The 14,314-nt window shown below is 22.4% G+C and overlaps 5 protein-coding genes across 5 annotated transcripts; 3 read left to right on the top strand and 2 right to left on the bottom strand. All coding sequences in view use genetic code 6, as the record gives it.

Moving 5' to 3' along the window:
• Window positions 1-38: 38 nt before the first annotated feature.
• TTHERM_00584970 (transmembrane protein, putative) lies at window positions 39-3,731 on the top strand (the record flags this gene model as incomplete). Its single annotated transcript, XM_001032603.2, has 6 exons — window positions 39-607; window positions 694-883; window positions 1,112-1,363; window positions 1,558-1,863; window positions 1,923-2,749; window positions 2,813-3,731. 6 exons carry the CDS (start codon window positions 39-41, stop codon window positions 3,729-3,731), a joined length of 3,063 nt encoding a protein of 1,020 aa, XP_001032603.2.
• A 692-nt stretch (window positions 3,732-4,423) lies between these two features.
• Window positions 4,424-5,236, top strand: TTHERM_000584969 (transmembrane protein, putative; the record flags this gene model as incomplete). Its single annotated transcript, XM_012799639.1, has 1 exon — window positions 4,424-5,236. The coding sequence occupies one exon, from the start codon at window positions 4,424-4,426 to the stop codon at window positions 5,234-5,236; it is 813 nt and encodes a 270-aa protein (XP_012655093.1).
• A 1,787-nt stretch (window positions 5,237-7,023) lies between these two features.
• TTHERM_00584950 (transmembrane protein, putative) lies at window positions 7,024-9,285 on the bottom strand (the record flags this gene model as incomplete). Its single annotated transcript, XM_001032601.2, has 1 exon — window positions 7,024-9,285. The coding sequence occupies exon 1, from the start codon at window positions 9,214-9,216 to the stop codon at window positions 7,024-7,026; it is 2,193 nt and encodes a 730-aa protein (XP_001032601.1). The 5' UTR covers window positions 9,217-9,285.
• A 1,431-nt stretch (window positions 9,286-10,716) lies between these two features.
• Window positions 10,717-11,116, bottom strand: TTHERM_00584940 (hypothetical protein; the record flags this gene model as incomplete). Its single annotated transcript, XM_001032600.1, has 3 exons — window positions 10,717-10,868; window positions 10,899-11,016; window positions 11,084-11,116. The coding sequence occupies 3 exons, from the start codon at window positions 11,114-11,116 to the stop codon at window positions 10,717-10,719; spliced, it is 303 nt and encodes a 100-aa protein (XP_001032600.1).
• Window positions 11,117-12,074: 958 nt separating this feature from the next.
• Window positions 12,075-14,167, top strand: TTHERM_00584930 (MORN motif protein; the record flags this gene model as incomplete). Its single annotated transcript, XM_001032599.4, has 5 exons — window positions 12,075-12,771; window positions 13,139-13,552; window positions 13,715-13,790; window positions 13,844-13,988; window positions 14,075-14,167. Exons 1-5 carry the CDS (start codon window positions 12,219-12,221, stop codon window positions 14,165-14,167), a joined length of 1,281 nt encoding a protein of 426 aa, XP_001032599.3. The 5' UTR covers window positions 12,075-12,218.
• Window positions 14,168-14,314: the final 147 nt, after the last annotated feature.

The raw sequence follows: 14,314 nt of genomic DNA, 5'->3' as shown, positions 1-14,314 counted from the left end.
AAAAATAAGTTTATTTATTCTCCACCAATTAACTAAATATGAGCGATTCGGGTTTCTTTGAAAAAGTTAAATTGTTAGATATGTTTGGTAAACCTGTAACGTTGAATGTTTTTGGTAAGAAGAGACATAAAACTATTGTTGGAGCATTTGTAACATTGTGCTCTGTAGTATTTTTTATAAGTGTCATCCAAAATAGATTAGTAAATTTTATCTTAAATGAAGACATAATAGCTCAATAACATGTATTGCAAGAATAAGCAAGTGAATTAAGTATTAATCCTTCAACATTAATGATGGCTATTAAATTCGATATTGCTTAGGGAGCTTAGAATATTGAAGGTTAACCTTTTACATTTAAGATATCTTAAGTAGAATAGAATTTAATTCATCAGACTTAATCTACGCGTATGCAAATAATTACTAAAAATATAACTACAGGCATGGAACCTTGCACTTTAGAACATTTTTCATCCTAATAAAAGTCTGAAATGAAGACACTTTTAACTTTTTTTTAAGATTATGGTGTATAATCCTACTATTGCCCTAATATAGAATTAAATTTTACATTGTAAGGAAACAGAAATACTGAGCTTTACAAATATATACTGTAATGAATTGCCAAAAATTATCTAATTATTTAATTAAAATGATGGAAACAAAAAAAAATTAAATAATTTTCATAAATAAATATAGAATTGAGATAATTAGCTGCGAAGACTAACCAGGATGTTGGACAAAGAAATAAATAAATGACTACATATAAAATTATGAGTATTTCACTATTTAAGTTATATTTAATAGCTATATACCAAACTACGACTCTTAAGATTATTTAAAATCATATATTTATGATAAAAAAATATTTAGAATGATACCTTACTCTGTAAATTATTTTATTTAAAATTTATCCTTTTATTCTCAATATCCTATTAAATACATATTCTTCCATAAATGATTAAATAAATACCTCATAATACTATTAATTTTTATGGTAATCTCATTTAAATTTTTTAGATAGAAATATATTTAGATAGTTGTTTTGGTTATTTAATGAAATTTTGTTTTTTGGCAATTTTAATTTACTTAATTTTTTTTTTTGAAAATTGAATAGATGAAGCCAATAGCTGAAATGTATTTTGAATAAAACAATATCGAATCAGATGAATCTTGGTTCTGGTTCTCTTCTTCTAGATTTGAGTCTTATGTCATGTATTCTGAAGAGGAGTTTAGAGAAAATTTAATAAGCTAAACTTAAACTGCTACAAGCTTAAAAAACTATGGATAGTTTTATTTTCTTAGATCACAATATACAATCAATACATAGAGAGCATATGAAAAAATAGATGGAATATTATCTTATATGGTATTTATTGCACTCTCTTTTATTATTTATTTAATTTTAAATTCATTTTTTCCCTCCCTCCATGTTAAAATTAGTTATTAATCATTTATATATAATTTACTAGGGAGGGAGTTTAAAGTTTCTTAATTATTTGATCTTAAATTATTTTTATGCTTTCAGAACTTGTAATTAAACTAAAATATTTAATTACTTAGGGTGGTTTTATTCAGATGGTATTTGTGTTAACAGGATTTATAATGGAATTTTATAATATGCAGAGTTTAATGATATAATTAGCTAACTAGCTCTATTCATTCGAGACACCAACTGAACTTAAAAATGAGGATAAAGACATTTTACAATTTCACACAAAATAAGATTTTTTGAGGAGCATATATTCTAAAATATTTTCTCAAGTAGAAAAGCTAAGTATAAATATAAAGTATTTTATTTATAAGATTAGTTTTAGACGGTTATTCAACAATGGTAGAAATGTGCTAATTCATGAAGTTATGAAATAAGTAAATATTAAATTTTTAATTGAAAAACAAACAAACACAAATTGAAATACCAATAAAAGGTGGATAAAGATTTGAACATTTTTGAAATACTTGATAGATTACATGAAGTTGACAAAATGAAAAAGGTTTTATTTACAGAGGAGTAAAAAAAAATATTTGAATTTTCTTATAAGCCTACTTTTAATTTGGAGTCTATTCAAAACAATATGAAAGTACGAAAGATTTAAGAGATAGAATAAAAAAGAATTAAAAGAAATAAAAAGATAAGAGATAAAGAAGAGAAAAAACTTTAAAAAAAAATATAATCGCAGATTTTAAGCCAAAGAAAATTATGCTTAAATTCTTAAAAAGAAATTTTGGCAAATAAAAACATTCCTCTGCAAACATCAAACTAAGTAGAAGCCTATGATAAAAATAATCTCTCAAAAAAAAGTTTTGTTGACATAGTTGCATAAATATAATATCTCAAAAATCAGGATAATCTTAACAGAATTTGTTAGATTTCTAATTTGCTTTTGGAAGAAGGGCAGATTGCACAAAACCAAAACCAAATGACATTAAATTTATCATCTAGGCCAGATAAATTTACTGAAACATTTTATTGCTTTAACAATCTTAGCAATTAAAATTACCATAACAATTATTAAACAACTTTTAATAACATAAATTAGTTTCATTCCTAGTAGATATCACCTTTAAAATAATATTTGTTGTAAAACAAGAGGAAAAAAAATGATAATTTTCTACTCAATCTCATATAGGTATTGCGTCCATAAACATTTTATAGCTAAAGAATGGACTATTCTTAATTTTCAGCTTTCTATGAGTTATATGAGGCTTATGAGTAAGCAACTAATCCATAACTAAATAATAGGAATCAAATCAAGTAATAAATACTTAATTTAAATTATTTATAAATTAAATTAATTATTTTATTTTTAAACAAAAGAGTAACTTAGAAGATATTATAATTTCTTGGTTAAGACATAAGAGATGTTTTTAAGCTCGCTGAAAAGCTTCCTACAGAAGAATCAATATTAAGGCAAGAAAGGATCAATATGTTGGTATAACTTTTTATTCATAACTTGAAATAAAAAACTGGAAAGGAATCCTTGTATTGCTTAACAAAAGTGAATGAAGAAGTTTCAGAAAATGAATAAAAAGGATTCGACATATAATCTAATTATTAGTTTAGGATTAATAAAATGAATTAATTGAATGAAAAAACAGATTAACTGCTAAGAGGTAAAAATACATAGAGTCTTATCAACTCAAGCAACTTATCTTCAATCAATTAAAATCCTGAAACGCTTATAACTGTTTTGGATTAGTCATCAAATAATCCTAAATATATTGATAGGTCTAATAATGCAATGCTAAATAAGCAAGACTTTGATAATTTATCTCAAATTTCTCCAACTCGATTCTCTCAGAATTCTCCCAATAAAAATTCTAGTATGAAGAAATTAAATGAATATAATTCCATCTAAAATAATAAAGGAAAGAGATTTTCATTGTAGTTTTAATATATACCTAGTGACAAGCATGGAATTACTTAAAACTAAACGACAGGAGTTAAGACAAATAGTAACAGTAGCATTTTTAGATCAAATTTTTAACAACAAAAACAACCAAAAAGCATAGTTGAACTATCGAAATTTGATTAGAATGCTACTTCTTAGTCATCAGATGAAATTCACAACATTTATAAACCAAACCAAACTAGTAGCAGTCATCACAATATAGATAAAGCACTAAAAAATGTGAAATTCTAATTAACAATAAATGAAGATTAAGCTGAATAAGTTCATAGCTTTAATAACATTAAAATTAATAATGTTGAATAGAATAACTAGAATGAATAGTGAAAACTTTAAAAAATTTAATTGAAAATTATTTCATATATCTTAAATAATTATTTTTATTTAATTTATTTTTAAAATGTAATTACTTAATGAATTTATTTTAATAAATGAGCCCTACCTAATTTTACTGAATCTCTTTGCAGACAGTTCTAAATTTTAAGGTATACTAAAAGTAATAAAATTAAAACTCTTACAAAATACGTAAATATTGTATATTTTAAGTAAATATTATCTTAAATTTAGGAGTGAATATTTAGATATTTTTAATACATGAAAACCTTTCCTTTTGAAATTAAAAAGGGATGGGGATTAAAATATAGACAATATGTTGAACTATTTTATAAATTAATTAAATAAATGTTCACAATATATTAGTTGTTAATATTAAGTATTTTATATAAATAAATTTTCTTATAAATAAATAATGAATATGTGGTGATAGATTGGTTAATATGCTTAAATGATTTATTTAAATAATTTTAAATGAAATACCTTTGATTCAATAGTATACCTTAAACAAGATAGAAATCAATCATAAAGATTCAGTCCGAATTAGCTTACACTTTTTATATTGGGGAAATTAATTAATACTTCACAAAACTTGGTTATTTACTGGTTTGTTATATAATAAAATTTGCATGCCTTAAAATTGAGAAGTGTGTTTTGCATATAAAGAGCGGATACCGATTGCTTTAATGATTCCAAATATGAACTTGTATAAAAACTCAATAATACATGCTAAGATGTTAATGACTAAAACAGTTGTTTATCCATTTTATTTATTTCTATATCCTAAATCTGCATAGCCTAATATCTATGGAATCAAAGAAAATACCATAAAGCCTAAATAAACATTAATATATTTTAGGTTAAAATTCGATTAGGATTTTATAGCAGCTACACAAGCTCCAAACCAAAAAAGATAATCAAGAACAAAGTAATAAACATTATTTGAGACTGATGAATCATTATTTTAATTTTTTTTATCGTTTGTATTATCATTTTAAGAACCTTAGGTAGCTATCTGTATAACGTAAGATATTATTAATATAATCATAAAGACCATAGAAATCTTATTATGCCTTATAAAACTAACAAGGCTATTGTTTATTAATTTTTCTAGTTCATATTTTTGGAGTCTTAAGTCATCTCCATACTAGTTTTGGTTAGTGTTATTTCTCTCTAAGTCAAACAGAGTATTCTATACAGGAACTCCTTACACTATCTAATGCGAGTTTACCTACTCTCCATTAATAGGCAACACGAAAGGGTATTAGTTATTATTTAATTTCATTTAAGTAACTTCAATTGATGGTTACTTAGCTTCAGGTAATTTATTTTAATTTGAAGTACTTTAAATCTAAGTTTAAATATTAACAAGAGGCATTTTTATCCCTCTTATGGTTGATGAAGATTATTAAAAATGTTATTTTTTTAGATTATGCATTTTTTTTTAGTATTTCTGTATATTTTTATCAAACTTCTTAACTTGTTAATGGCAATTATGATTGCTAAAAGGATTAACTTTTATAAGTAATTAATAATTTTACTATACTCAGTATTGAATACTTTTTTCTTCACTCAAATTTTGAAAATGGAGTTATAAAAATTGTTATCTATTTTGCAATTGAATTGAATGAATATCTCTTTGAATATATTTGTTCTCTTATTTATTTAATCAAAATTTTTTCTAGTTTAATTACAAAATCAATATCTCAGAATTAGAGCATTAAAAAAGCTAAAAAGCTTTAAATAGTTTAAAAGTCTAAGTAATTAAGTAAATATCAATCTAACTCTCTCAACGCATTATAATTCCTTTTACTATATTATTTAATTTTTGGATGGTAAATTTGATTCCCAATTAATCAGCCTCAAGATATTAATTTACTCTATCAAATACTTTTAATACTCTCCTTCATATTTAATAGAACATAATCAATATATAAGTCAATGGAAATAATATAAAAATTATTTTATTTTAATTCTCATTTAAAATACATAAAAAAATATTAATAGACAGACCCAAATTATAGATCAAATATTTTTAATATAATACTAATATTTTTATTTTTGATGATTAAAAAGTAATCAAGTTAATTTATCTAAAAATAAAAATTCAAATTTTTTTCAAACTAATAGCAAGCAAAACCATGATTTTATGTTATCTTTTTTGATTATATTTTTACAAAATTAGCTTTATTAATAAATTATCATCATTAATATCTTCAACAAAAATAGATTTAAAACTAAAAATAAAGTTAAAATAATTTTAACTAAAATTATGATGATTTAAATAAAAAATGAATCATATTTAAAAGCATAAAAATGTTAAAATATTAAAACAATTAAGCAATCAATAAATCTCGCTGATAACATTTTAAAATAAAATTAAATTAAATTAAAAATAATTTTAACTAAATTATCATCATTTTTTTAAAATATGAATCATATTTCTTAGAAAGAAGACATTTTTAAAACTATTGAAATAATTAAGCAATAGATTGCGCCTACAGTCTTTACACTAAAAATAATTTTTTTTTTTATTTTTAAATATTTCAAGTTTTTAATAAGTTTAAATTAAATTAGTAAATTTAAATTAGTTGAAACAAAATATTTAAATAAATTAATTGATTTTATATACATGTTAAAGACAGATTAAGCTTTTTAATATTTTAATACAGTAAAAATGCTTTTAAACCAATAAAACTATTGGACAATTTTCTTTTTCAAAATTTTTACTTTATTTTAAATATCTATCATAGCAATTAATTTCTTTACTGGCTTTAATTAGATAAACAAATTAAAAAATAAAACTATTGGGTAATTTTTGTTTTTTTTAAATTTATTTACTTTATTTTAAACTTTTATACTAAATAAGCGGTAGTTTAAATCTAAAACCTTTTCATAAAAATAATCAAATATGATAAAGGAATATTTATAGCTTTTTAATGCTAATTAAAAAGAAAGATGAATTATATATGTGTAAAAGGATAAAGCTATCAATTAATCTAATATTAATTTAGCTAAACTCAAGTATTTTTATTGAATTTACAATTAATTGTTTCAAAATTAAATTGGTTGCTAATATAAAAGTTTGTTTAATATAAAATACATTTATTTTTATATAAATAATAATATATTTTATTGGTTTTTAAGTATTTTTATAAAGAAATAATTAAATTTTTATTAATATTTGTTGAAGTTTATTTATTTAATTATAATTTTTTTTTAAGTTTACTTTTAATAAATAAGTTTTTTTACATGAAGAAAGCACCATTTTATTATTATTATTATTTCAAGCTATATCTACATTGATTTCTTCATCATCTAAATTTGCGCAAATTTAAGATGGATTATTTCTTTGAATATAGCAATTATTTGAAGGAAGTGTAGTTTAAGAACCTTGTGCATTGCTGCTTAATATAGTTTCTTTACGCTCTATATTGATTTTTTTGTTGTGGGTTGATTTTAATTGGTTTAGCTGTAAATTCTTTTCGCTGGGGTTTGATATTACATCTTGATTAAAAATTTCTAATTATATATTTTACTCTTCCTGGTCTATGCGCTTTTCTTAATTTTTCTCATATACAGGGAAGGATCCTATATCTGATTTTTTTTACTGAAAGCCTCTCTCTTCATCTCCCTATAATTCTGCTACACTAAAAGCAATTTTCTTTTCTTTTTAATTTTTTTGTTGTATAATTTACTACTTAAAAGTTTGTTCTTTTGATTCTTCACTTTTATTAGACTAAGCTTTGTTTGCTAACAAAAATGTCTGAACTTAATCTGAAATGCACGATGATTATTATTTTAGGTTATTTAATTGATTTTAAGTTGAATCTGATTAATTATTGTTGATACAATTTTTTTATAAATTTTAAGGTAAAACACTTTTTTAGTCAGTTGAATTTTATTCGTCTACTTGCGCTGGATATTATTTCATATTAGAAATTATACCAAAGGGATTTTTTTCATCAATTCTACTTTAAAATTGTAATCCTTAATTAAAAATGATTTAATCTTTCTTTTTATGTTTAATTTGGCTTTTTGTTTGTTAATTATTAGAGGTTTATTAAGAAGCAGTTTCATCATGCGAAAAACTCAGTTGATAATGATAGAGAATAGGTATGTATCTTTCTCTGAAAGCTAGCATGGCATTCTATACAATTTTACTGGCAAATATAAAGAATAGGTGGAAAAGAATTAAGGCAAGAGATTTTGCTAAGGAAATAGGAACAAAGTTTAAAATGAGTACATTTGTGAGAATCTCAAAAAATATGGTGATAAGAACAGCTATTTAATATATTTTCAAGCACAACAATGAGAAATTAGCCATTCCATTCAAACCAACTAAGATATTTATGATCCATACTACTAATTGGAGAATTGTAATTCCATCAGCTGTTACTAAAAGTTGCAGAGATAAGTTGTCTAATGTTTTCATTTTGAACCAATTTTCAGATTAAATATAAGTTAATCCTATAATAATTACCCAAATAACGTTTAAAATTAAGAAAATTTAAGATCTCCTTCTCAAAGAGAGGACCAAAAGATCTCTCTACTGTTTTTATCTATCAGTTAATTTAAACTCTTGATCTATTTACAGAAGAGATTCATTCTCCACAATCTATCCATTTCTTCTAAGTTTCCCAAAGTGTCTGCTTAGTGTATTTCTTACAAAGTTGACTTTTGAGCATATTTCTTCTAATTTTTCGTTGTTTGTTAAATTAAAATACTCAGGATATTTTTATTGCTACTCATCATCTTATTCTTCAATAGAGTCTATATTTTTTTTCTCTAATTAAGTTTCTTCAGCATTTAAGACTAACTATTTGGAATTATTTTACTAATTATTAAAAACTTATTAATTTATATTAATATTCTTGGTTTATAAGCCTTTGGAATTGCATTCAAGAAAATTAATTTGGTCATTCTAATTGTTTATATTAATAACCATTTTTTCTTCATTAACCCTTTAATTTTAAATATATGAAGATTTCCTGTTTGGAAATTATAATTTGTTCATTTATTAATCTTCTTCCTCAATATATTATTAACTTTATTTTTTAACATTATGTTACTAATGCTCCTCATTAATAACTTTATTATTATTATTTTACTTGAATTCGTTATGGTGAAAATCTTTATAAGAATGATCCTTAGCTTAATTCTCCAAAGATAATTAGGCCATTTTATTTTAATGCTTCTCATTTTATTATTAAATTTAAAGAAATTTAATAGTTGGGCTATCTTTAAAAATCTAGTTAGATTCAAATTTTAAAAAGCATAAATTATTATTTAATGATTAATCACAATTATCTTGTATGTTTTAACGTTGCTTAATTGGCAGTAAATCGTTATCCTGTACTAAGCAATCAGCCTTATTGTCGTTTTCTCTTCGCAAGTCTGCCATATAGGATTGTTATGGTTCTTATTACTAGCTGCTCTATTCCTCGATTTGCTAGGAGTTTTTATTTTTTTTACTCATGTATTTATAATGTTATTATTTAGCTACTCTGTAAGAATAATAATTGTTTGGTTATATTATGTTTCTACTTATTATATTTGTCAAAATAATGCGAACTTTTATTTTATTAAACAAGCAACCAAGCAAGCAAAAAAACAAAGAAAACAGCAATCAAAGCAAATTATAATACATCTAAAATTTTTGTTAAATAAAAGTTGATTTTTTAAAAGAAATTTTGATTTCATATTAATACAAAAGAAAAAAAATAGTGTAAGTCAAATAAATTCTTTTTTATTCTCTCTATTTACTCATTTTTCGTAATTTATTATCATTTTTTATATTAATCTATATTAAACACCATCAAATATTTGAAAGTAAAGTTGCTAGATACCTAAAATTTGCTAAAATCTATATTTATCACTAAAAAGAAAAAAATATTTATATTATATTGGTTAATGGACAAATATTACTAAAAAATTAAATTATTTATTTATTTATTTTAAATATATTGTATCTTGATTTATCGAGCATTTCTATTCTACTAACATGAAAATCTCCCAATTAAATTTAAATTTATAGCAATATCTACGCATTATTAGTTTTATAAATTTTGAATTACAATTCCTTAATTATCTTATTATACTTGGTAGATTAAAAAAGAATCACGATCATATAAATGCAAAACCAATTAATATTAATCATACTATTTTTCATTAATTTTTAAAATTAGTAAAAATATTAAAAAAGAAAAATAAATTTTGTTTTTTTTGTAAAATATTATTGAACATTAAAAATATTATTTTCGTAATCATTCAAAAAATAAACTTATTTAATTTTCTCTTTTCATGAAATAAATAAATAAAATTAAATAAAAATAAGAATAAAAATTTTCCAAAATAAATATTTTTATTAAATAAAAACTTTTTAATTTCTAAAAAAATTAGCAAGATACGCTATTCATTTTTTTAAAATATGCCTTGCTGTCTTGATTTATATGTTTATTTTTTTATTTATTTATTATTAATTTTATTTATTTATTTTAATATTTATTTGTTTATTTGTTTAATTACTAATTTTTATTTGATTATTTTTTAATAGATTTTTTATTTATTTAATTAATTAATTTTATTTATTTGTATTTATTTAAATTTATTTATTTTTTAATTTTTAATTTTTTTTTTAAATCTTGATAGAGAGGAATCGACTTTGGTTCTATTGCCTAATTTTAAACAATATATTTTATATATTTTAAAATATGATTGCAAAGACATAAGAATGAATATCTCGTGGTTTTAAAAACTTAAATTTTGGCATTTGCTCAAAATTGGTTTGAACATCATAGACTGTGATTAGCTAATTCTATTTTATTAAACAATAAGTGTTCTAATTAGATCTGTTTGAATACTATTATCCTTAGCCTCAAAAATTTATTATCGACGTGAGATAATTTATTTATTTTATTTTATCTCCTATGAATATATATTACAATAATCGTTCTAATATTATATTAATATTTTATATTCATAGCGGGAATTAGTATTAAAAAATTTATAATAGATTCAAACAGCTTCTGGTCTTAGGCTTACTGTTTTTTTATATAGAAATCAGCTTTTTTAAGTCTATAAATGGATCGAAATCGTTTTATGCATTAGGAGATATATGAGCTTTGTATCCTGTGAGATAGAGCATTATATTTATTTTACTTTTTACAATATCGAAATAGTTTAGGAGAATAGATTTAACATTAAAAGAGCTTAAGTGTAGAGTGTGTGTAGTGTGGATGTGCGAGCAATTTTCATTTTTGTAGATAAGTAGCAAAGCCTTTCGATATTGTAAATTTCAAAAAAACTAAAGTTTCTATATCAACATTTTATTTTTTCTCAAATACCTTTTTGTCCTAAATTATAAAATCTCTTTCCATTTTTGTTAATTTAATCATTTACTTTTTTTTTTTTTTCATTGATTTTATTTATTAATAAATTATTATAAATTATTTGGATAAAAGAAAAAATAAAATTTGAAAACTTTGATTTAAATATCAAAAATTTCCTCTTTACTAAAGTAAATATCTAATTTCATGAAATAAACAACAATAGCAAATTTATTTTTCAAAATTTTAAACAAAAACTAGTTCAAACCTTTCTTTTCATTTGCTTAATATAAACTAAAGCACAATATAATTTGTTTATTAGTGAGATTTTGGATTTAAAAATGATTATAAATATTAATAATTTATTTTTTTTTGTAAGAAAATAATATTATTTTTATACAAAACTTTTTAAAAATAATTAGATTTAATTATAAATAATTTTCTTTAATTTAAGCTTTCAAAAAAATATTATGAATTATATAAGTAGATTATTAATTTTTTACTTTTATGAGATAAAATATTTTTAAATTTAAATTTAATATTAGAACTAATTTGAACAAATAAATATATTGGATATTTTATTCTAGACAATAAAATTATTTGATTTTATATTTCATCAATAATATTCTATTAAATATTGAACTTAAAGTAAGAAAAACAGGCTTGAATACTTTAATAAATTTGGATATTTATGGGAAATAAAATAAAAATAAAAATTTGAAAGATAATAAAAAATAGTTGAAAAATAAATTGATTCATTTTCAATCAAAAAAACAATCAAAACATACATAAATACAAACAAACAAACATAACAGCTAATAAATGTGATAATGTTAATCATAAATTACTTTTCATATTTAATTTTTCATTAGATAATTTCAAACAAATTAAATATTTTTCTAAATGATAGATAGATAGATATCTCTTTTCTCTTCAAGATTTTAATTAAATCTGAAGCAACCAGACAAGTAAAAAATTATTTATTAAGTTTTAAAAATAGGTAATTTGAAAATTAAAGAGAAAATAAAATAGAAACAAACAATTTCAGTAAAGAAAAAATATAAATCAATTAATAAAATATTGTTAATTTAACAAAATAAATCAAAGAAACAAACATATCAATCAATAAAGCAAGTATAATTAGTTATAAAAAATGATCTAATAACAACCAGTATATGGATCTTAAGTTTACCAAAACTAAAATTAAGTCAAGTACAGTATTACTTAGCTTCAAGGCAAGGAGAGTAGACCTATGATTATACAATAAAGTGTCGTACCAGTTGAATCACGCAAAGAAGTTAACATCCAAGAAGAGAATAGAAGAAATTTAGAAGAAAAACAAATCGTTATTAATGAATTCGTTGCACAGTTGAAGGGTTTACAAACTTTTGTTAAGAATTATAGCGATGGATCCAGATATGAAGGTTAGTTAAATGGAGAAGCTCGTCACGGCAAGGGTATTTATTATTATGCAAATGGTGATATTTATGTTGGCGAGTGGAAAGACGATCTCTTCCACGGTTAAAGATGCTACTATATCTTTTAAACAGGCGAAAGATACGAAGGCTAATTAAAGGAAGGAAGAAAGGAAGGTTTTGGCAAATATACTTATCCTAATGGTAATTTTTATGAAGGAACTTGGTTTAACGATAAAAAGCATGGCTAAGGTGTTTACTTCTATTTGTCCTCAAATGAAAAATATGAAGGTATTTAATTAACTTTTAAGTGATTTTAAAAACAGCTTTTAAGAAAATGGAATTATTTCTTTAAGTAAGTAAATAAGTTGCCCAATTCAATAGTCTTTAACTGATTCTATCTAGATTTTTATTCTTTAGTCAAGTTTTGGGTAGATAAATAATTTTATAATACCCTATCAGAACTAATTTAACATTATATTACATTAAAAAATATCAGTTTTTGATCTACTTACAAAAAAATAATCTTCTCTCTTTGAAAATCATAAATAAAATTAATAAAAAAGATAGATAAGCTTTTAAATATCTTTTTAGAATTTTTTTAAATTGCTAGCATTCCAATAATTAAGCTAAAAAATTTTATAAATTAAATTAATAGGTGAATGGATTAATGGAGAGAAATCAGGAATTGGCAAGTATTTCTTTAGCTATGGAGATAGATACGAAGGATAATGGTAAAATAACTAAAAGAATGGAAAGGGTATTCTTTTCTACTCTTCAGGAGCAGAATATGAAGGAGATTGGCTTAATGACAAAGTTCATGGCTATGGTGTTATGATCTGCCAAAATAGAGATAGATATGAAGGAAATTTCTTCGAAGGATAAAAGAGTGGCCATGGTGTTTATACTTATGTAGATGGATCTAGATATGATGGTGAATGGGCCAATGATGACAAAAATGGTATTGGTACTTTCTAATTCTCTAACGGAGATCTTTACCAAGGTTCTTTTGTAGATGGTGAAAGAAATGGTCCTGGTGTTTATCAATATGCAAATGGTGATACTTACGATGGTAATATATATATATATATTTATTGATCGTTTTTAAAAATATTTTAAAGTAAAAGAGATAGTTTTAAAATATATTTAGTAATAGTTTTTTAAATTATCTAATGATATCTCTAAATAGACCCCATTTATAATTTATAAACTAATAATTATTTTAACTAAAAAGGTGAATGGAAAGCTGATAAGAAAGAAGGTCTTGGTACTCTTGAAATGGCTACTGGAGATAGATATGATGGTGAATGGTAATTATTAAACAAGTTATGAATTTTTTTGACTGATTTTTACTTAAATTTAGGCTCGATGGAAGAAAAAATGGCAAGGGACAATATACTTTTGCAAATGGTGATGCTTATGAAGGTTATTTTGTTGCTGGTTTAAGATAAGGTAAGGGTATTTACACTTGGGCCGATAAATCATACTACAAAGGAGACTGGGAACAAGTAATATTTTTAAATTAAGGCATTTCATATTTTTTTGAAATTTAACATTACTCATAATAACATTTTTTTTTGAATAACTTTAATAGGATAGAATGAACGGTAAAGGTATTTACTGCAGTGCAGACGGAAAGATAGTTGAAGGATACTTCGAAAACGACAATTTTGTTGGAACCATTTGAGACTAATAAATTTTAAATTAATAAAGGCTTCATTATAAATAACCACTCTCTATAAATAAATAAAAAAGTTTTTAGTGGTTTAGCATAGAAGCACAAAAAATAATTTCAGTAATAAGAAGGCAGAAAATAAATATGCAATCTAAATTT

Source organism: Tetrahymena thermophila (genome assembly GCF_000189635.1).
Source record: "Tetrahymena thermophila SB210 genomic scaffold scf_8254444, whole genome shotgun sequence".
Lineage (NCBI taxonomy): Eukaryota > Ciliophora > Oligohymenophorea > Hymenostomatida > Tetrahymenidae > Tetrahymena > Tetrahymena thermophila.
The sequence above is the reverse complement of the archived record's forward strand: the minus strand, read 5'-3'. Positions and strand labels throughout refer to the sequence as shown.